At 40.0% G+C, this 23,787-nt stretch overlaps 1 protein-coding gene across 1 annotated transcript in view; it reads left to right on the top strand.

The window, feature by feature from the left end:
* LOC131842284 (multidrug resistance protein homolog 49-like) overlaps positions 1-23,787 on the top strand; it is a 46,939-nt gene that overhangs the window by 11,071 nt on the left and 12,081 nt on the right. Inside the window, exons 2-9 of the mRNA XM_059190820.1 lie at positions 16,886-17,079; positions 17,702-17,846; positions 18,571-18,671; positions 19,533-19,704; positions 21,007-21,131; positions 22,321-22,516; positions 22,917-23,141; positions 23,288-23,474. Coding sequence (XP_059046803.1) covers positions 16,886-17,079; positions 17,702-17,846; positions 18,571-18,671; positions 19,533-19,704; positions 21,007-21,131; positions 22,321-22,516; positions 22,917-23,141; positions 23,288-23,474 — 1,345 coding nt within the window. The remainder of the gene's footprint in view (positions 1-16,885; positions 17,080-17,701; positions 17,847-18,570; positions 18,672-19,532; positions 19,705-21,006; positions 21,132-22,320; positions 22,517-22,916; positions 23,142-23,287; positions 23,475-23,787) is intronic.

Genomic DNA, 23,787 nt, shown 5'->3' on the forward strand with positions numbered 1-23,787 from the left:
TACTAAGTGTACTATAGAAAAATTACACAAAATTAAGTATTGTCCCCTTGGAGCACAGAAAATCAGTAATTAATTCTTCTCAACTCTCTTTATTAAAACATGAACAGACAAACAGACAGTTTCTGTCTCGTCACGGTTTTATTCAATGTAAAGACAATTGCGTACAGATCAGTCCCCGCGGTGTGTGGCTGTCGCGTCGCGGCGTCGCCTCGTGTCGCGTGTCGCGTGTCCGTCTCGCGTGTGCTGCCACCCTTACTGTGTGTGCTGTCTCAACTTACAGCCGCACACTACCCCCCTCACACTCTCACACTCTCACACACCCGCATTAAGAAACGTCAGGTGTATAATAAACATTTACTTATTGAACTGTGTCTACTATTTTTATATCGCGCTAGCGTCTCCTAAAACGTGTCTTCTTGATGAAAATTACAAAACCCTGGATACAAAACCATCGTTAAATAGTATTTGTAGGAGGTTATAGGTGACAGAGGTTGTTTTACTTGTTACTAGCTGTACCCGTGACTTCGTCCGCGTGAATTTAACTTTATTTTTCTAAAATAAAAGTAGCCTAAGCTACTCCTTATTACATCAGCTACCTGCCAAAAAAAGTCCTGTCAAAATCGGTCCACTTATTGCAGAGATTAGCCGGAATAAACAGACAGACATTTTGTTTTTAAATGTTATTTTGGTGTATGTGCCGTATTTATACTATTATGCGTGTAGTAAAAAACGGTTATTTCAATATTACAAACAGACACTACAATTTTATTGATATGTATAGATGTATAGATGAGAAATGATAGATGTATAGCTATTAATGTCACCTCGTTCTACCTATTTTAATTCTACCTGAATGCTACTTGCCCCATTGATTGTCATTTGTCTTTCGTAACAACAGAAGCAATGTTCTGCACAACTAAAACTCAGAGGGCCTCTTAATTCGCTTTAATTGCCAATACAAATAAAAATAAAACAACATACGTACAAGAGACTGCTCACAAAATAACCAATATGATGTAATTACGAAATCAACCAATAAATACAATGGCACCCAACGGACGCGTGTGGCGTCGCGGCGCGGCGCGGCGGCGTCGTAGTCGCTGCTGTGTCATTGTATACTATACAAAGAATTATTAGCTATTACAATATTGATCGACGCACTCACATATTGTATTTATTTATAGAGCATGTACACATTGAAATTCGTTGAATAGTTCCAATTATTTTTAAGTCTATTAATAAATAATTAATCAATACTCGTGCGGAGTTATCCTTTGTTGTGACACACTATTGTTCGTACAATGTTTCACGCGTCCAGGGGCTACGGTAGCCATTTACCATATGCTTGTATAATAATAATAATAATAATAATCTAATAACAATTCACACAGCGCCATCTAGACCCGAGTTAAGCTATCTAAAGCTTGTGTTACGGGTACTAGATAACTGATACAAGTACATAGATTTTTTTTTTTTCGTAAATACATACATAGTATACATAGAAAATACCCAGACCGATACAAACAATCATACTCATGAATACAAATGTTTGTGCCGTGCGAGGAATCGAACCCGCGACCATCGGACGTAAAGCGGTGTGCTAGACCGCTAGACCACCGAGGTCGTGACCGCTAGACACCATAGTAGTATAAAAAGATGTAGGTAGCTAACACTGTCAGTGCGGTGGTATAGAAGTGGTCACCATTAGTTCTAGAAATAGCTACATTCTTAGTACAACCATTATGACCTTTAAAGTTTATAAAACAACAGTGGGATATTAGCAAACAATCCGCCTGATTCTCACTCTCCTATCGGACACAATATCCATCAAGTGAATCGTGAACTCAATGTCTGCCGTGTAGTGTGTGGTGTCACAGTAACAGTACATACATTTAGGAACATTCAGTGTACGTAACAGAGAGCAATTTTCATTATAAATCGTTCGCTTTTTATTAATTTCCACTTCAGTATAATGATAATTGTGTTCTTAATCTGCTCATTATCGGAGCTCGAAACGCTATAATAAACAACGATTCGTGGAAACAAATAGTTAAAAGGTATTAGTTAGTGTCTCTAGCACGCCACCCGCTCTCTTCTCTGAACGTTATACAAATAGTATCCGACTATTACATCTGTAAGGCCGACGGCGACGCCACTGGTAACACTATTCAATAATTTAATCACTTAAACAACTCTTCTATACATTTAACACGTTTCGAATTGTAAATGTGAACTTACAAGGATTATTTAAAAGAGCAACACACTAGTTTCTTTCTCGTTCTTGTGATGAGACAGCTTTCCGAACGAGCGGTAGATAAAAAAAATTGTTATGACTATTGAAAAGTGCTTAAATTAAGTTTATTTGAATAAATGTTTTTCTATTCTATTCTATTCTTTACATATCAGCTGCTTCCATACATAAGCCATGTTTGGGTACTAGTTTGTATGACGCATTGCATTACAAAGTTGTTTAACAGGATGACCACACGACGTGGACAGGTGCAGATGTGTGTGGGTAACAGCCTGCCACCCCAACCCACCTATGTTCTGGTATACTAGTCACGCACGTTGCGGTTTCTGACTACACTACTCAAAATTCCCTGCAATTGTTACCTACACGAGTTAATATAGCTAAAGTATTTTCCTGCGGCGAAGACGTACTCGTAGATAGTTTTATTTTGTTACTAAATATATAGACAATAAGAGACAATGGGTGCGGGTGACAGAAGTGCAATCGGTTGGGCGGTTGGGCGGTTGGGCGTGGACAGGAAGAGCGAGTGCACGAGTGTGTCCGCGACAGCGAGTGACAACAGGCTAGTTGCCGCTGTAATTGGTGTCGTGCGGCGCTGGAATCCGGCCGAGACCTTCCGGCGAGGTGACTCCATTGTCTTCGATTCCAGCTATTTTGTAGCTTAAAGGAAGATTAGCGGCAGAGGTCGCAGCATAATTAGCCGGGACGCGGCCGCTCGTAAATCTTTTGAACCGACTCGGTTGATCGCTGTCATAAAAATAAAACATTACCGACTTTAATTTCAACGACGAAGTTAAAGACGCAATCAAGATTTACATCTTTATTACCAACATTACTATGTCTTATTTGTATGCATATAATATGATGACTTTTGTGTAGTTGAATGTTTTAAAAAATGGCACAAACGGAGGCCGCGCCGCCTCACCTCACCTCACGACATCATAACATTGTACTCTACGTGCAGAAATTGACAAGGTGATAAAACTTTACTGTCCGGGATTACCGACGTATGGTATTGTAGGTACTCTGAGACTAGACTGAATTGCGCTCGTTCATTTAATATAAAAACATGTTGTAAATACCATAATTAATTCGTTATTATGGTTTGGAATTATTTATTAATTATATTTATTAGTATTGCTGCTGTTATTAGTATGTAAACATATTAAATAACAATTAATAGTGTAGGTATGTAGGTACACACTCGTACAATTATCAATAACTACTTTAATGTTTATTGTTCACGCTCAGACTCTTTCCTCAAAGCCATCCTTCAAGCCAAGTGAGTAAGTTCATTGCAGAGTAAGCAGGGAGGAAACCAAACCAAACGCTGCATTACAATGTAACACTTACTCTTTTCCTGTAATATTAAACAATAACAAAGTCATGCTACATTTCAGTCGGTAACGACAAAATCTCGTAACTTGGACCAACTGAAGATTGTGGCCGCACACACACACACACACGCACATGTCAAATATATTATAACGGCATGTAGTATGGTTCTATAAAGAGGATTGAATAAATGATATATAAATTAGAAAGAAAGATAGAGCGCACCGTGTTCAGGCTCGCTTCGTTCCTCTCTATATACACGGCTATGGATCTCGTTCAGGAAACATGAACATTTATATACAATATCTATAGACTTGTGTCTGTAGAACCTACCTGTTTACTGTGGAGGTAAACTAATGTCATACCTACTTGTAATTGCGATATGTAATTGTTATGTAGGTATTCATGGAGCATCCTAATGGTATCCATTAGATCGCGGGCCCTCTGAGTCAGGCCGGCCGCTGCACTGATGAGACACGAGCCGTACAAGGAAGGCGGCAGGTAAAGGACGCGGTTATTACTAATACACGTGGTAATAGTTGTAATATTTCCACAAAGTGATTAAGACGAAGGTTTACGACCAATGTGTGTTGCCAGTGATGACTTACGGAACAGAGACGTGGTCGCTAACTATGGGCCCCATCAACAAGCTCAGAGTCACTCAGTGGGCAATGGAGAGGGCTATGCTCGGAGTTTCTCTGCGTGATCGAATCAGAAATGAGGAGATCCGCAGAAGAACCAGAGTGACCGACATAGCCCGAAGAATTGCGACTTTGAAGTGGCAATGGGCAGGGCACATAGCTCGTAGGACAGATGCCCGTTGGGGCAGTAAAGTCCTCGAGTGGCGACCACGGACCGGAAGACGCAGCGTGGGAAGGCCTCCAGCAAGGACCGACGATCTGGTCAAGATCGCTGGAAGGCATTGGATGCGAGCAGCGCAGGACCGATCGTCGTGGAGATCTTTGGGGGAGGCCTATGTCCAGCAGTGGACGTCTTCCGGGCTGCGATGATGATTACATAGTTGTAAGGTAGGCGGCGACCACGTGCCAAGCATACCTTTCCAATTCTTACCCACCGTTACATGTGGTCCTACTGCTGAGCAAAGGTGCTCTGCCACCTTTGAGATCTCTGCCACTTCTAAGGTCTCTGCCACTTCTTTCCAGTGGCCACTACTATTCTATCCTACCGGTTCTTTACAATCAATGTATCACAGCCAGGCCTTTCTTCCCCACTGGACACACAGGTCCCCGCTATGTATTGGAGCCCCCTAGTCTAGTCCAGTCCCTGCTTCATTACCAAACGATAACCGATAGCTACTCTACTCTCGCCTGAAAGTCAGTCTTAACAAATGCTTACCGATTACGGTCTGTTATTTTGTCTAACTTGAACCCCTCATCACATAACTACTTTTAATATTATATTTGCCTGGTTTGTTTTGAAGGTATCCCCATATACATGTCTAAAGAGTCATGTTCAAAATTGACTTTGTCTATTCTAACAAAATAGTGGTTTATTACTATAGTCATAGGGGCCCCATTATCCTAATGTGCCCAGGGTCTCTACTGGGTGAAAGCCGGCCCTGATCGCAGCAGGAAACGAGGTTTTCGATTCATTAGATCAAGCAGTCAATTAGAAAAATTTTCAATCTGTTTATTCCAAGTGTTCCATCACGTGTGCTAGTGTTCTCGAAGCTGATTTCAGCAGGAGTTAGCTTCTCGGTCTTGAGAAAGTGGGGGTGGTGTGGTGAGTGAGTAGGGTGACAGAGTGTGCTCTACTGCGTCATGTGCTAGCTTTATGTATTTAGTAAATTAAATCACAAGTTGTTGTTGTAGCGAGGTATTTACGTCATGGAAGTTACATAGCTATAAATCATGATAGCTGGCGGTGACTCGTCGCAAAGAAAAGTTCCACGACGACGACGGCAGCAATACTCAGAAGTAAAGCAATTATGAATGTAAAATCCAATAGTTATATTTAAGTTGTCGGCCACTTTGAATTAATTCGTAGTAGCGGGAGCGCGGCCCACGTCACTTCATTTACATTCAACGACCAACCATAATTCCGATAACTTTTAGTTCTAAAGGAAAATTTGAGAACAATAAAACCGTTTTGCACATAATCCTCGTTATTTAGCATCAACACTAATCTATACATATAAATGAAATTGGAGTGTCTGTTTGTAATATTGATGATCTAATACCGTTTTTACTACGTGCTTATGAATATAAATACGGTAAAATACACCAAAATAACAGTTTTTATAATTTTTGTCTGTTTGTTTCGGCTAATCTCTGAAATGGTTGGACCGATTTTGACGGGTCTTTTTAGATCTGCTATAGATAAAGTTAAATTCCATTCGGACGTAGACCCGGGTACAGCTAGTACTAAATAACAAGAATAATCTTAATGAGCTTGCATTATGTCGCTAGTCTAGCGGTCTAGCACACCGTTTTACTTCCAATGGTCGCGGGTTCGATTCCTCGCACGGTACAAACATTTGTATTCATGAATATGATTGTTTGTATCGGTCTGGGTGTTTTCTTTGTATATTATGTATGTATTTACAAAATATATATATATATCTTTGTATTTATATCAGTTGTCTAGTACCCATAACACAAGCTCTGCTTACCGTGGAACTAGATGGCGCTGTGTTAATTGTCCAAGGTTATTTATTAATTATAAGATACACTCGTGTTATAGTAATCCATAATTAATGTTTTTAGTACACTCGTAGCTCTTAATCTCTGCATGGGCATTGTGTGAATAAACTTCAGTGTTACCAGTAACTCTGGGCGTTGCATTTAAAGTAAATGTACCCCGGTCGCGTGCACCGGGGTACATTTTCGAAATCTTGTATTAATACAGCGATTGCAATACGTTCAGTCTGATAGAATAAGGAAATCGGCGTATTATTACAACTGGATACCTATTATTTTGAAATCTTATGAAATCTGATGAGCAATACTCACCTGCGAGTCTCTTTTCCTGCACGCTCCACCTGACTATTGTTTATTTGTTACTAGCTACTCGCCCCGGCTTCGCCCGGGTATAGGTACATGTATTATATATATAAACCTTCTTGAATCACTCTATCTATTAATAAAACCGCTTCAAGATCCGTTTTTTTAAGATTTAAGCATACATGGGGACGGATAAACAGCAACAGCGACTTTGTATAATGGCTAGCTGTGCCCGCGACTTCGTTCGCAAGGAATAGAGGACGAATGAGGAATGTCCACTTCACCCCCTATTTTACTTCACCCCCTTAAGGGTAAAATTCGTACAAACTTTGATCCTATTCATAGTCAAGGGCTTAAAAAATAAGTTTAAAGCTTTTAGCTTTAAAATGATGATACCTCCATAGAACGTTGCATTTAATTATTTAACAACAATTATAATATTTTGGTCTAGCGATTTAACACACCGCCTTACGTCCGATGATAGCGGGTTCAATTACTCGCAGGGCACCAACTTTTGTATTCATGAGTATGATTGTTTATGTCGGTCTTGGTGTTCTGTATGTACAGTATGTATTTATGAAAAAAATATCTATGTATTTGTATCAGTTGTCCAGTACCCGTAACACAAGCTTTAGCTAGCTTAACTTGGGTCTAGATGGCGCTGTGTGAATTGTCCTTAGTTTATTATTATTATTATATATATTATTATAATAATGTAGTTTAAGTAAATTCAAAATTCAGTCCCCTGTGGCCGCGGCGCGGTGCGGTGCGGTGCGGTGCGGTGCGGTGCGGTGCGGCGGGCGCGTGTCTCGGACCGGTCCGATCACAACCGGTATGGTGTGGACGGCTACGTAGGTACGCGGGCTGATTCAACGATTTCTGCGAGATTGTATCTGCGACCGGTTTCAAGTTCACGTCCCTGCCGACGTTCATCGCTGGCCACATCTCCGCGACATCAAATATTCTGTGACTAATAACAACTGTCATTTATGATTAACTAGCTGTAACCGCGACTTCGTCCGCGTGGAATTTACTTTATTTTTCTAAAATCAAATAATTTTTCTAAAATAAAAGTAGCCCAAGTTACTCCTTATTACATCAGCTACGTGCCTATAAAAGTCCCGTCCTAATCGGTTCAGCCATTTCAGAGATTAGCCGGAACAAACAGACAGACGGACAAAAATTGTAAAAAAATATTATATTTGTGTATGTACCGTATTTATATTCATATATTCTGAACGCACCCTGTTCAGAAATTAGTTGCGTAACTAAACTTCAAAAACATTTGACATATTTAATTTTGAGGCGGAACAGAGTTGCGGAGTCAGCTGGGAACATATAAATTAATTGTTTTATCATTCAGTCCCCGTTTTGCATATATTTTGTACAAGACTGCAACGGCAGAGCAGCTGACTGGTCCACAGAACATGAATAACCATTCACCATGTACCATATACCTTCGTAACATTGCAAAAAAAATGTTTGGCACCATGACCTCACTTGGTGAGTTGGTTGCTTAGCTGTAGACGACAGTTCTGTCTGTGCGTTGAGGTATATATCAGGCGGTCGTATCGTGGGAACCCCTACAAGTACAGTTCACCTCTGTAGCTCTGTTTTTATTGTTACTTTTTTGCAATATTCTGGTGAATTAAACAGTTGACGTCAAATGTACGGGTAACTAATAATTATAAAAAAAAACGGCATTCGTGAAACTCCAGTTTCGACATTTCCGGTGTTTATTTGTTTATTTATAACCCATGGAATTCCCACTGCCCAAAGCCACCCTCGTAGCTATCTCCATCGGGATATTTATTTATTTGTTGACACCAAGACTAAGCGAGCCTTGCACCTTCCCAATATGCTCACTTAGGAAAAATTATACAAAAACATCATATATTAATAACTAGTGACCCGCCCCGGCTTCGCACGGGTGCAGTGCTGATACTAAATGTACCTACCTACTACAGAATGTCCTTATAAACAACGTTTACAGTTTTTTTTGTTATTAGACATTACAAACATGTTTTGTTCAGTGCAGCCGCGCCGCGCCGGCCTGGCCGGTACCGCCGCACGTAATATTATATTATCTGTGGCCGCACCGCTATGTCCCTGCATTTTAAATCTGTAATATCTTCGGAAATATTAATTTAAATTACCTGCTGTAAACGGCCATATTGATCTATATTAAATGGACAATATATTTAAGGTACTTAATTGGATAAAAATTAATGCTGTATTACTTAAATAAACTTCTATAAATAGGCTATATTTTCTCGTAAACTGTAAAGTATAAAAAATGGTTATTGTGGGTTATCCTTAAGAGATGGACACATAGATACCATTGCGGACTTTTTTGTTGACCTTTTTAAGTAATATGTTTCTAGCGCCAGTTTTTATGTCCAGTATATCGGTAGCGCCATCACAGTAAGTAAAAAACATAAACAGGTACTTAATCTCTTAGTGTTAGTATGTATCTTCTATTTATTTGTGGTTTTAATATGTATACATTATGTATGAGATGTGCGGCATACAGTTACTTAAATGTACAGATGTGTGTGTGTGTGTGTGTGTGTGTGTGTGTGTGTGTGTGTGTCACGGACGCGGGCAGCATCCGCACAAATCTCAAACCCACGAGGAACAGCAAGTGAAAGCCCCGCGCCGGCCGAGCCGCACGCAGTGAGAGCGGCGCCCATACGAATGCACAAATTAAACTCATCAACTATTTTAGCACGTCTACGAAAATATATACATTCCATATTATGACAAGAACATATTTGTATATATATTTTCATTAATTGAATTGCTAAATATGTGACTCCGGACATGTCCTGACTATATATGTATGTTCAAAGAGCATGAGGTCCTTTTGGTGTACCAACAAGTTAATTTCCAACATATTTAGCTGCTGATGATCGGAATGCAATTTTAAAATAAGTAACGTGACAAGTAAAGATTCCCAGAGTATTTTGTACAAAAGAAATATCGGGTCTTAGGTCATTTGTTTTCAAAATAATGCCGCTTATGGACATCAAATTTTTTATATTATATTTTCTTCCCTACCGTCCAATTCAGTATATAGATCCAATTGAGAAGAACTGACAAGAAACTCGATTGAATTACTTTTTTTTTAAAAGCCAGTATTTACAATGTATATTTATATAGGTGTCTATGTCTAACATTAATTGAAAATTCCGTGCATGAACAACTATCGCACGCTCGTCAAATTATGTTATATATATAAATTATATATACGTGTTATAGTGTATAAAAAGGCGAGAAATTAAAAGATTTGTACTATATCTGTGCGAAGCCGGGAAAAATATGTAGAGCCGCGTATAATTACAGTGTGAGTGGATGATACTGATGATACTGATGATACTGTAACATTGTTTGCCCGCACTACAATTAAGAGTTATCAGGAAGTTTAGAAATCGCACGCCACCGAGCCACGGTCACGATCGCAATAGGTCAAGTAGCCGACCACTACCACACCGTACCACACCGTACTGTACTGCACTGCACTGTACTGCACTGCACTGCACTGCACTGTACACTGGACTCTCGTGAGCTGTCACCACATCACAAGTATATCAATCTGGAGCAACACGATATATGAACTGACTATGCATTACTTCAATATGACTATGTAAATATTTAGTGTATACAATAGTCTGTATGAATTATCTTATCTGTGATAATAGTGAATATTAACCTAGATCTTCTACTATAATATTCATCATCATCATCATCATCATCTGCTTCTCCCTTATCCCATTTATTCGTGGTCGTCGTAATATGTCTTTCTCTTCCATTCATCCCTGTTCGCAGTCATCTCGTTGTTTACTGCCTTTCTTATCATATCATCTTTCACACAGTCCATCCATAATACTATGATATTGTTGTAACAAATTGTCTTTGTTTTGATTATCTTACGTAGTATCTTACGCCTCGTATTAGTCGGCTTAGTTTAAAATGTCCGTGCTCCGTTTTTTATTATGAAATGGATCTATCTACGCTGGACAACAACACTTACTCACGCACGCAACGTTCGTAGCCGTAATTTAATAAAAAGCGAGTTGATTTACTATTATAATTTCTATATTGCTTTTAATAAATATGTTAAAGCTGACTTACTCCTCAGAAAAATATATAAAAAAATAAAGAATGTCACTATGTAATGTTTTTTATTTGTCCGGGTGAAAAAAAAAATCTTCTCTTCATATTCTTTTACCTATAAGCATTTGTCCCTTATAGGCTGAGAAATAATCTGGCAACTGTAATGTCGTCATTAGACTGTATATTAACAAATGTATTGTTATTACTGGCCTATCGTTGCCGCCAAGTAACCGTATCATTGCTCCTATTACTGTAGAATCTGAACATGTATTATATACTAGGTGATCCAGAACAATCTGATCTGATACTAGTGTAATCAGCCGGCGCGGCGGCGCCCCGTCCGCGGCCACGGCCGGGCTCCTTCACATGACTGTCACAATCGTACAATAACAAAATTACTTGTGTAATTGCGCCGCATTACGAAAAAAACTGTAAACGGAAATGCCTAAATTGCTCATTGTGTTGGCAAGATCCGAGAGTGATATGGATAGTAGTTTGGATTGTGTCCTTTGTGTCACGTGCCGCTCCACAGGGGACCTTCACGAGTGCCCAAAAATATAGGCAGACTCACCTCTATTGAGTCTAGTTTTTCTAATACTCACTCAACATTATTGACTCCTAATAGCATACTCTAAACAAACACTTTTCGAGTTTAGTAGTTTTGTAGTGGATCTTTTGGTCATTGTAACCAATACCACGTACCAGGGGCGGATGGTGAATTTGTGGGGCCCTGGGCTAAATCTACTTAGAGGCCTACCTAATTATATTACTCAACTAAAAATATACACCCACCAAAAACAAGCGACCAGAAATTCACCGTTCCTTTCGATAAACGCGCACTTGCCTGGGTTGATCGATCTCAGGATTGCTAAATCCCTATGATTTTGAACATTCTAGATTTTTTATATTTTAAATATCCTTTCAGAGGGTACTGGGGGTCCTTTGTATCTTCGGGGCCCTTAGGTAGATCCGGCCCTGCCACGTACTAGAGGCGGTTTTGCCTCCTCGGGCGTGTTAGTAGCGTTGTAGGTGTTTAACGGATCCAATAAGATAATATCACTTCCTTTTATAAATTAGTGTTTAATACTAAATAATTTACAAAATAATAAATGAATTATTAATACGCCATGTTATGATATCAAACTTTTGTTATAATAATTTTCAAATTTCGAATTTCGAATCATTACGTAAATTGCCTTGCCTTTATCCCGTTATTTGTGGTCGGCGCAGTATGTCATTCTCTTCCACTGCTCTCTATCGGTCGTCATATCTGAACATACTCTTCTTTTATTCATGTCATCTTTCACACAATCCATCCATCTTTTCTTAGGGCGTAATATGAATGTGGATGGATGTAAACGGCCCCTCCGTTTACATCCATCCACATTCATATTATACACTTTCCATAAGCGCAACTCGCAACTCGCAACTTTTCTATAACCGGCGCAACTTTCAAACTTCCTCGTATATACACATTCTTAATTCTGTCATTCCTGGTGACCCCACACATCCATCTCAACATTCGCATTTCTGCCACATGCACACGCCTTTCGTCCATCCTCTTTGCGGCCCAACATTCAGATCCATACAAAATGACAGGTCTTATAGATTTATAAACTTTACCCTTTAGTTTCAAGGGCGTTCGGGGGTCGCATATCGTTTCCAAGACCTTACGAATCATTACGTAAATAAAAAGTAAAATATACTTAGATGGCCAAGGAGGTTTTATATTCATACTTAATCAGCGGGTGTGTAATCTGTATGTATGTAGGTACCTACATATGTAACATGATCTGCTTGTTGTGCTCGCTGCTTCAATATATGTACCTATAGTAAATATGTTGTGGCTATAATATAATATAATGACAAACTGGTTGTTTACACGTGGCTCTTGCTTGACACAACAAAAACAAAGTACAACAGAACGGAAACCAATCGGTTTAGTATAAAGTTTTTGTATTGCCGGAACTAACACGACGACTAGGTACGAAATAAATCGTTAACTGATCACCGGTCGCTGTACAGGCCCCTGGTAGCAACAAGCCGGCCGACATCGCGACACCACACCTGTGTGGCGGAAGGTAGTTTAAAATGAGACACGTTCCTGGGTGAGGTAAAATATGTATATATTCAGCTGGCTAGTAAAAATGAAAAAACAAGGAATATGGCATTAGAAAAACAAACGGTATATAAAAACAAAACGTCAAAATGTACAATTCAAAAATATACAAAAAACTAACAAAAAGGTTGCCTTCAGCAACATCACCACTCACACAGGTGGTATTGTGAATAATGATGGAACGATGATCCTGGCTGCATTTAAGAGGTACATTAGCGAGGCATCAGATGACTATAAAATCTGATTAGATCGTATCGTTCATCGGAGGCTGCGCCTACTTTATATCGTTATTTTCCGAACCCGGTAGTGATCTACTATTTACATTTTATAAATAGATGCTGTAAGTTTTTTCATACTTCATTAATTCAGAAATAATATTTTTATTAAAGTAAAATAATTTCAGTGAACTATTTTCACTGTTAAATAATCGTACTTACATATAAAATTAACTATCGGTAGATAAATGCAATATTTTCAATATACATAAAATAAACTAACAGAAACTTGCATGGTTGCACTTGAATATATTTTTCCTTATTGGGAGTCTGCTTCGTGGGCTCATGTACAATAATGCACTGTAGAAATTCTAGTTCCCAGAGCACACGTCTTACTGAAGGTTTCATCTATCGCGTGCTCTAGGATGACGGCGATCAAATCTGGCAAGCCGTATGCTTGGTGAGAAAATATTAACATATATATAGTAATAAACCAACATGCAGATCTGTCTCCCAATCAAGTAAATCATATTCATATTGAAAGGAGTGGGCGCGCAAACCTTTTTCCTTGTTCATAAAGATATAAAATCGATACTTTAAAATAAACTTTATGGTAACAGAAGTAGAGTTAAAAATTACTTTTAAAATGTTTTAAGGAAAATCTCAACATTTAATATTATATAAATATAATGGAATTTCACAAGTCAGGATTGATTATGTATCATAATAAAACGTGATTATTAACATCTCGCGCTGTGTTCAGTGTTCAGTGCATGCGGAAACCACAACATTACACCACACGAACACAAAGAGAAATTATGCGCAATACAGGAACCCAACAGACATATAGAAAGATCAAAAGAAAATAATCAATCCAGTAATAATCTTGATCACTCGATTACATTCGAAAAAAACTACAACGTTTCACAAACAAAGAAATACAAATAGTCTTTCTTCAAATAAGCGTAGTATCAGCACAGAATAGTCATATTTTTTTTATTCTAAACGCATTCGGAACGGTGATGTTTAAGATTTTGTTTGAATACAAACTAACAAATAGCAAAATTGACAAATATTTAATCTACTAAGGTATTATGTTACGAAAGTCCAGTGTTGTTTAATTCCGGTACAATTGCGTGACTTGGCCGCCAGCTTCTAGAGCTCACTGTATCGGAATTAAACAAAATAATATGAATTCATCCAGTAGTGAAAAAACAAATGTAAATAAATGTATACTCCAGTAATAAAACAAGTGAGTGATGTCACGGTACTGCGGTACCACGATGTTATGTTATTTACGGAGTTTTTCCAGGGCGATAACTGACAGCTAGAAACAGGTAAAATGTATGTGTAGCACGATAATATTACGTGTAGGCCTATTTGCAAATTCCCCTAATGCAAGTACATGTACGTACATGCCATAAATTTCCCGTTAACAACTAGAATCAGTGCGTCAGAGACACGACGGCGCGGCGCGGGGCGGCGGCGGCCGGTCGGTATCGGTACAGATGCGGGCCCTAGAGTTTCCTTATTTATATATTATATGCAACAATCTGTTACATTGGGAGTAAGACTCACTTGTACACAAACCGAAAACATCACATTCACATAATAATCCATATCTCTATCCTACAAAATAACGCATCGCTACACACTGTATAACGGGATACTGACCGTAACAATACATTGCATCCACCGCCACCTCTCGCATAAACCATCCTGGAAACAATTATGTATTTCTGTACTCCAGGTTTATCAAAATAATTGTAACATATGTTCAAATATCTTTACTAACTTTTACTTATATAAATTTAGTAGGGTTATTTGAATTTTATATTTAATTTCGTTAGCACTATATAAAGAATTTAGCTTAATTATAGTGGTAACAGACATACAGAGTACCATGCACATGGTGTCACTCGCAGGTACTGTGATATAAGTTAGGTTGGCCCTGATTATATTTCACGTCGCCAAACTGATGGCGGAACATCCACACTGCGATGATCAATGTTTATACAACGCGAGGCGGCACACAAGCAAGAGCTCCCACACCTGCACACAATTAAAAACTATCTCGTCGTAAATATATACATCTATACATATAAATAAAATTGGAGTGTCTGTTTGTAATATTGAAATAATCGTTTTTTACTACATGCGTGTGCATAAATGCGGTACATACACCAAAATGACATTTTTTACAATTTTTGTCTGTCTGTCATTTCGTTCCGGCTAATCTCTGAAAAGGCTGGACCGATTTTGACGGGACTTTTATTGGCAGGTAGCTGATGTAATAAAGAGTAACTTAGGCTACTGTTATTTTAGAAAATACCTGTAATTAAAGTTTTTGTTAAATTGCACGCGGACAAAGTCACGGGTGGAGGTAGTCTTCACTAAATACATTGAACAATTCTATTGACCTCGTCTGTGCAGACATAATCAATGTGCAAATGAGTGTATTGTATGTGAGTGCATTGAGTGCAGTTCACACGGGTGACATTGGGCGGGAGCATTGTGTGGTTGGGGTCTCACTGGCCGGGCCGGCGCGGCGGCGCGGCGGGGGACGGCGGCCCCGCACAAGGATGAGCAGCTCTACGAGCCTCTGGTGCCCACTCACTGCTCTTGACCTCTGCCTTTGTATCCGGAAACAGTCCTCAACAAGCACTGTTAACGACGTCCTATGACACAATATGTAAACATACACACTCACAACTGTATTCACGGCTGGCAAAGTTGTTAGACCTAGGTCTAGTTACCTCATGTTTGAGTAGATATATCTTATATATAAAAATCTCGTGTCACAATGTTAGTTACCATACTCCTCTGAAACGACTTAACCGATTTTTATGGAATTTTATCTGCATATACAGTAGGTCTGAGAATCGGCTACTATCTATTTTTCATACCCCTAAGTGATAAGGGTTGTCCACCGCTATTTTTTTATTTTTTGGGCGAATTTTTTTATTTAAAATATTTTTATTATGCGTCATTAAAAAATAAATACAACCCTAAATGTTCACCCTTCAATCACCAACCCCTAAATTTAATAAACCAACAAAATATGGCATGTACTGGTGAATAACTGAGGCGCGTGTCCAGTAGAGCACGGCGGACGGTGCTCCACCACAGTATCGAGTGGCGGACAGTCGGTGGCTGGCTCACTAATATAATTTAATAACTTAATGACTGCATTAGCTGCGTGGATCGATACAGTCGTCACATTCTGGGAACGCTCGTATTTTTATACTTATACTAGCTTTTGGTCGCGGCTTCGCTCGCGTTAATTTATCCCCTTAGTTGCCCTGGGTTGCCTACGTCATAGTAGCTTTATGCATTTTGCATGTCTCAGCCCGATTGGTTTAAAATTGACAAAGTTTCATACAAACTTTCATCCCCTATTTTATCCCCTTGGGGGTAGAATTAATCAAACTCCTTTCTTAGCGGATGCCTACGTCATAACATCTACCTGCATGCCAAATTTCAGCCCGATCTTATAGTGGTTTGGGCTGTGCGTTGATAGATCACTACGTCAGTCACCTTTGAGTTATATATATTTAGATAGATTAGGTTTACAACAAATATTGGTATTATAATGATTGACTTTGAACATGAATGTTTTAATTTTGGTGAAGTTTTGTAATATACATTTATTATTTATAGTAAAGGAGACATTTTGACATTTGAATTACAATATTGTAGGTCCTAATACAATAATTTCAATTCGATACAAATTAGATAGCTATAGTTAATGCTAGGGGATCGTACCTCAGGCCGTCGTGATTTCGATCCTCGTTTGAATTGGACGGTGTTAAATTCCACGCGCACGAAGTCGAGGGTGCAGTTAGTATAACTATATATATATGTGTATGTTTGTGTGTGTGTACAGTGGCGATATGCAACAATTGGCGAGCGTGTGGCGACGGTGGCCGGCGTGGCGCTGGGCTGGTGCTCGTCGGTGGGGCTGATCGCCGCCATCGTGATCTACGGCGAGCTGACCTCGCTGTTCGTGCAGCGCCACAACGCCAACGCCACCACGCCCCACGCACACATACTACGCGTGTTCGGCGGCGGGACGCTGCTGTAAGTCATCTCATCTCATACATCCATACATATACATAAATAAAATTGGAGTGTCCGTTTGTAATATTGAAATAACCGTTTTTTACTACGTGCATGTGAATATAAATACTGTACATACACCAAAATAACATTTTTTACAACTTTCGTCTGTCTGTTTGTTCCGGCTAATCTCTGAAATGGCTGGACCGATTCTGACGGGACTTTTTTGGCAGGTAGCTGATGTAATCAGGAATAACTTAGGCTAGTTTTAGTGTAGAAAAATAAAGTTAAATTCCACGCGGAGGAAGTCGTGTGTACAGCTAGTATTTCATAAAAATACAAAATGTGACCTCACACTATGAAGGGGATGTCTCACAAATGTGACGAGCCGTGACAAGAACGGGGGTGAGAGTGGGGGGTGGGGTGAACTAATCATGAGACTCGTATAATATCACTTATGGCCTGTAATGAAACTTGAACATTGGCCGCCCTCAACAACAAAAAAGAGCAACACACAAGTTTCTTATGATGAATCTGCATTACGAATGAGTGGTAGCATCAATATATGACTATTCAAAAGTGCTTGTAATGAGTTTATTTGAAAAACATTATTTCTATTTCTATGCGTATTGTCCGCCCGCAGGCCGCAGGGCAACCGCTCGCTGCACATGGACGCGCTGGTGGGGGACTCGCAGGCCTTCGGGTTGGCGAGCGTGGCCATCATACTCGTGCAGTTCCTGAGCGCGGCCGCCGCAGTCACCGTCGCCAACTGGGCCGCCTCCAGGATGGTAGTACACTTATTTTCACCACGGTGGTTTAGCGGTATAAGACACCGCTTTTCATCCGATGGTCGCGGGTTCGATTCCTCGCACGGTACAAACATTTGTATTTATGAGTATGATTGTTTGTATCGGTCTGGGTGTTTTCTTTGTATATTATGTATGTATTTACAAAATATATATATATATATATATATATATATATATATATATATATATCTCTCTTTGTATTTATATCAGTTGTCTAGTACCCATAACACAAGCTCTGCTTGCCGTGGGACTAGATTGCGTTGTGTTAATTGTCCAGAGTTATTTATTATTATTATTACTTACTTAAAACAACTACCACTATATACCCAAACATCCTCTATAATGATACATCTTCTTCTTCTAATATATAAAATTCTCGTGTTCCAAACGGCTTGACCGATTTTGATGAAATTTTGTATGTATATTCAGTTGTTCTGAGAATAGGTTTATAACTAATGTTTATACCCCTAAGTATTAAGGGTGGCTCATCACAAATTTTTTTTTTAATTTTTCGAATTTATTTTAATATTTATTATGTGGCATTAAAAAATACATACAACCTTAAATGTTCAGCCTTCTATCACCAACCCCTATTTTTTTATAGCGTTATTAATTTATATGGCATAACAACGTTTGGCTGTCCTAGTATGTACTAGATATACACAATATTATGCGATGTTCATATGTTGTGTTGGGTGGGCAGGTGTCTCGGGTCCGGTTGCGGCTGCTGCGGTCCATCCTCAGTCAGGAGATAGCGTACTTCGACACCAACACCACCATGAACTTCGCGTCCACACTCACTGAGTAAGTACACCATTGTGACATACATACACACAAACAATAAATATATTGTATATGTATATTGAGTATACACATATTTAATATATAAAAATATATAAACATAATAGAATAAGTAAAAATAGAAAGCATCAATAGAAAATAAATATAATATATATAAAAAAACAACAACCCTGTAATATTATACTCAGTTATTTTGTAGTTAGGTTCAAGTGGTTATTTACGCACTTGAGTGTTTTTCTCCCAAAAGGCAAAGGGTTCAGCCTACACCTGGGTCTCGGGAATTGCTCGGAGTTTCCCTCTCTGCCACACCATGGACTCGACACCCGCACGGTAAATCCATGCAATGCTAAGAAGTTCGTCTCTCTATACTATATACTAGCTGTACCAGCGACTTCGTCCGCGTAAAATTTAACTTTACTTCTCTAAAATAAAAGTAGCCTAAGTCCTTATAACATCAGATAACTACCAATAAAAGTCCCGTCAAAATCGGTCCAGCCATTTCAAAGATTACCCGGAACAAATTTCTTACATTATAGGTATAATGTAAGAAATAAGTGTGTAAAAAACCAATTTGTAAAAAGCCTGAATATTAATATCCGGAGAAAGTGTATTAATAAAAAAAAAACAGTCACACACTACACGCACTACACCACACGCCAGCACCAGACGACCTGTTTTTTCAGATGTGATCATTTCTAACTCTTTACAGACTATTTCGTTTTGAAGGAATCCAATCGTAAAATTACGAAACTTTACGATTGGATTGAGTCTCATGGACGTACCTCTGTCTTAAATAACATTGACTTTAAAATGTGAGCCGGGGACATGATGTAAAATATACAGCAATGCAAAACTTGTCACCAGGGACACAGAGAAGCTGCGCGCCGGCGTGGGCGAGCACGTGGTGATGACGGCGTACCACGGCGGGGCGGTGGTGCTGGGCACCGCGCTCTCCTTCACCTACGGCTGGCAGCTCACGCTCGCCGGCATCTCAGTGGTGCCGGCCGCCATACTCATCTCCAGCATCGTCGCCAAGGTAACCGACCATCACCCCGACCAAGAGTCACGTGCATGGTTGTCTTTCACCTATTAAAGGCCCTGGGCACATTAGGATAATGGGGGCTCTATGACCATAGTAATAAAGCACTATTTTGTTAGAACAGACAAAGTAATTTCTGAACATGACTCTTTAGATATGTATATGGGGATGGCCTACCTTCAAAACAAACCAGGCAAAGATAATATTAAAATGTTGTTATGTGATGAGGGGTTTTTTTTTTTTGAGGGATGATAATGGAATGGTGCACCCGCCTGCGCTAACGGTTTACACTGGCGGGGCACCAGTGGAGGATGATAAGATGAGCATGAGGTCAGGTCAGTTAGCCCATCGTGCAAATTCATCAGGAATTTAACACGATGGTTTCCAGGGGGAACCGGATGAGGGGTTCAAGTTAGACAAAATTGACCGTAGCATTTGTTAAAATTGATTTTTAGGCGAGAGCTGTTGATTATCATTTGGTAATGTAGGGACTAGACTAGACTAGGGGGCCCCAATCTAATGCGGGGCTCTGGACACGCGTTCAGTGTGCCCAGTGGGGAAGAGGGGCCTGATCGCATACGTTTTTCCATAACGAGTTTTTTTTTAAGAGGAATGTAATGGAATGGTGCACCCGCCTGCACTAACGGTCCACGGCGCACCAGTGGAATATGATAAGATGAGTATGAGGTCAGATCAGTTAGCATATCGTGACAAATTCACAGGGAATTTATCACGATGATTTCCAGGGGGAACCGCGTGGAGGTCAACCTGACGTGGTACATTGCTAGCTATGGGATCTTTAGTCCACATTACTAACAATCCCCTTCCCCCCTCCATAACAAGTCAAATGAGTCGAGTCCAATGCGAGTCTTATGAGCGGATAAGAGGAAAATTATTCAATAGACCTTTCCAGACGACTTGGTACGAGTTAGACTCGTCTTTCCTCTTTACTATTAGTATTGGAAATTAGAAGCAGTTATAACTCCTGCCGTATTAAACCATCACTTGCTGCTTGTACATACAAATGCATGTTAGGGGGGGGGGATAGTTAGTAATGTGGACTAAAGGTCCCATCGCTAGCAATGTACCATGGCAGGTTGACATCCTGACCTGACCTGACTTGAGTTTATCCTATCATCCTCCACTGGTGTCCCGCCAGCGTAAACCGTTAGCGCAGGCGGATGCATTGTAGGATCTATTCAAAATTTATTGCCACTTATTTTCCGTGAACCCGTCGTTAGATAAACTACTTCAAAAGCCTCAGGCGTGTAGTTTATAAGAGATGTAAATTGTCAACAGTATCAAACTCGGTGTACAAGTAAAGAGGTGCTGGCGTACGGCACCGCTGGCCGCATCGTGGAGGAAGTACTCTCCGCCATACGGACGGTGAGGGCCTACGCCGGGGAGGAACTAGAGGTGCACAGGTAATACAGTTATAAAAACTCTACAGACGACAAAGTACAATACTAACCCAATACTGAAACAAACTTTGGTGTAATTACGGTATTTAATAACTGCGAACTATACAACTGACTGTAGCAAAAAAAATCAACGTTATATGTGATTATATGTTGGACTGTAACGTGACAGTCATATGGAAGTGTCATTGTATGATCCAAATGTGATGTGATGTTTATATTATAGACAACTAGCTACTCGGCCCGGCTTCACACGGGTGTACATGTATTATATATATATATATATAAACCTTCCTCTAGAATCACTCTATCCATTTAACAATAGAGCTTCAAAATCCGTTGCGTAGTTTTAAAGATTTAAGCATAGAGACGGACAGACAGCGACCGCGACTTTGTTTTATACTATGTAATGATATGTAGTCAGAATTAAGAGTAGATGACAAGGCTGTCGTTTTACATAAAAGAAGGGACTTCTGTTTACATAATCCGTTACATCCGGACATGTGCCAACTTAGAAAAAAACACATTTTCAATTTGAATGCTATTATGGAAGAGACGTGGTCGTCACAATGAAGAAACTACCTTACTGGAGGAGAAGGGGATTGTTAGTAATGTGGTAACCTCCACCCGTTCTCACTGGAAACCATCGTGATTATTTCCTAGTTATTTAATCACGAAGGTCAAACAGACGTGATCCTGCTCATCTTATCATCCTCCACTGGTGCCCCGCCAGCGTATACCGTTAGCGCAGGCGGGTGCACCATTCCATTATCATCCATGAAAAAAACTGCCTTACTTCCTACCCTACCCTGATGCTGTATATCTGTATGATAGTTCTTTTACGAAGAAGATACCGAGTTTTATTGACCTCTTACCCTCTCGCACATAACTCTCTCTCTTTGTACATACTTTCATATATTTTATTAACACTTTTGTCACCACACCTATATAAATACCTATGCATTGTAAATAAACTGGCTTTAAAAAAAAACTAAATCAATTGCTCTTTGCTCTTGGCTCTTGCCAGTTCTTCTCAATTGGATCTATTTACTGAACTGGATGGTGGGGAAAAAAATACTATGACACTCATAAGCGGCTAAAATGACCTACATGAATAAATGATTTTTGAATTTGGGATGTTGACTAGTTGTCATATAAAGCAGTAGGAGCAATAAGAGGGCATGTGTGGTTGCAGGTACCAGTCAGCGCTGGGCCCCGCCAACGAGCAGGCGCGGGTGCGCGGGGTGTGGGCGGGCGCGGGCGCGGGGCTGGGCTGGCTGCTCACGTACTCGCTCAACTCCATCGTGCTGGCGTATGGCGCCGCGCTGTGCGTGCGAGACATGGACCTCCCGCCAGAAGAGCAGCAGTACCACTCCGGGATCATGCTCACTGTTCGTACCCACTTTGACCTCTTACCACTGTCACAACTCGTATTACCAATTGGAAGGTTAGATTTCCATTTGGAGTTGGAGGTCTTAACATTGGCAGGCATTGGATGCGAGCAGCGCAGGACCGATCGTCGTGGAGATCTTTGGGGGAGGCCTTCGTTCAGCAGTGGACGTCGTCCAGCTTGAGATGATGATGATGAACTGTAACACTAGCAAAGTTCTTGTTGCCTATCCAAATATTCAAAGAACAATTTTAATATGTTCTGGTAACGTTGTTAGTAGAATAAGATTACCATTTTATCCCTGGTTCTAGGGTGATCCATTCAGCATACACATGATGATTTAGTATTTATTGATTTATGATCTCGTCTTTTTAAGTCTAGTTCATCATGATCTGTTTCAGATATTGTTCTGCACGTTCATGGCCTCCCAAAGTATCGTGATGTGTCAGCCGCACCTGGAGATCTTCTCGGCGGCGCGGGGCGCTGCCAAGTCCCTCTTCCGTCTCGTCGAGAGGAAGTCCAACATCAACGCGATGGAAGATGTCGGCTTCAAGCCGGACAAGTTCAGCGGGAACATTGTCTTCGATAACTTGTACTTCAATTATCCCTCGAGACTAGATGTCAAGGTATATACTATTTACTTTTTATTTTAGTTACGAATTGGGTTTTGTGTTAATAAAGTATCACACAATAGAGATCAAACAATCTATTCTGTCCATAGCACTGTTCGTATCTTGGAAATTTCGTGTTTACTATCTAAATGTGCACGCAGGTGTTGCGTGGGCTGACACTGTCAGTTAAGGCCGGAGAGACGGTGGCGCTGGTGGGAGGGTCCGGGTGCGGCAAGTCCACCCTGCTGCAGCTCCTGCAGCGGATGTACGAGCCCGACAGCGGCACCATCACCGTCGACGGACACAAGCTCACAGACTTGAACCTTCACCACTTCAGAACTAGTATTGGTAAGTTTTGGCATACACACATTTTGTATATTTTAAATACATGAGAAAACTTTCTGCTTCATAGAAAACCTCGGAAATGCGTGCCATAATGTGCCATTCATTCTATGCGTATACCTACCTACCTACTTCTTTACTCATTTAATCATCTCTGTCAGAGCTCTCTTTAATGTGTTTGCTTTTTACACTACCGTCACAAACTCTAACAATTGCTGACCATTAGGAATCTACATTTAAAATAATAAGGCAGGTACCGTGTGAGGGCTAAAGTGACTTTCTGCAATCAGATAGATCTTGTGCTGTCTGGTGTAGGAGC

This window comes from Achroia grisella, unplaced genomic scaffold (genome assembly GCF_030625045.1).
Source record: "Achroia grisella isolate CSIRO2021 unplaced genomic scaffold, CSIRO_AGI_Agris_v1 utg2156, whole genome shotgun sequence".
Lineage (NCBI taxonomy): Eukaryota > Metazoa > Arthropoda > Insecta > Lepidoptera > Pyralidae > Achroia > Achroia grisella.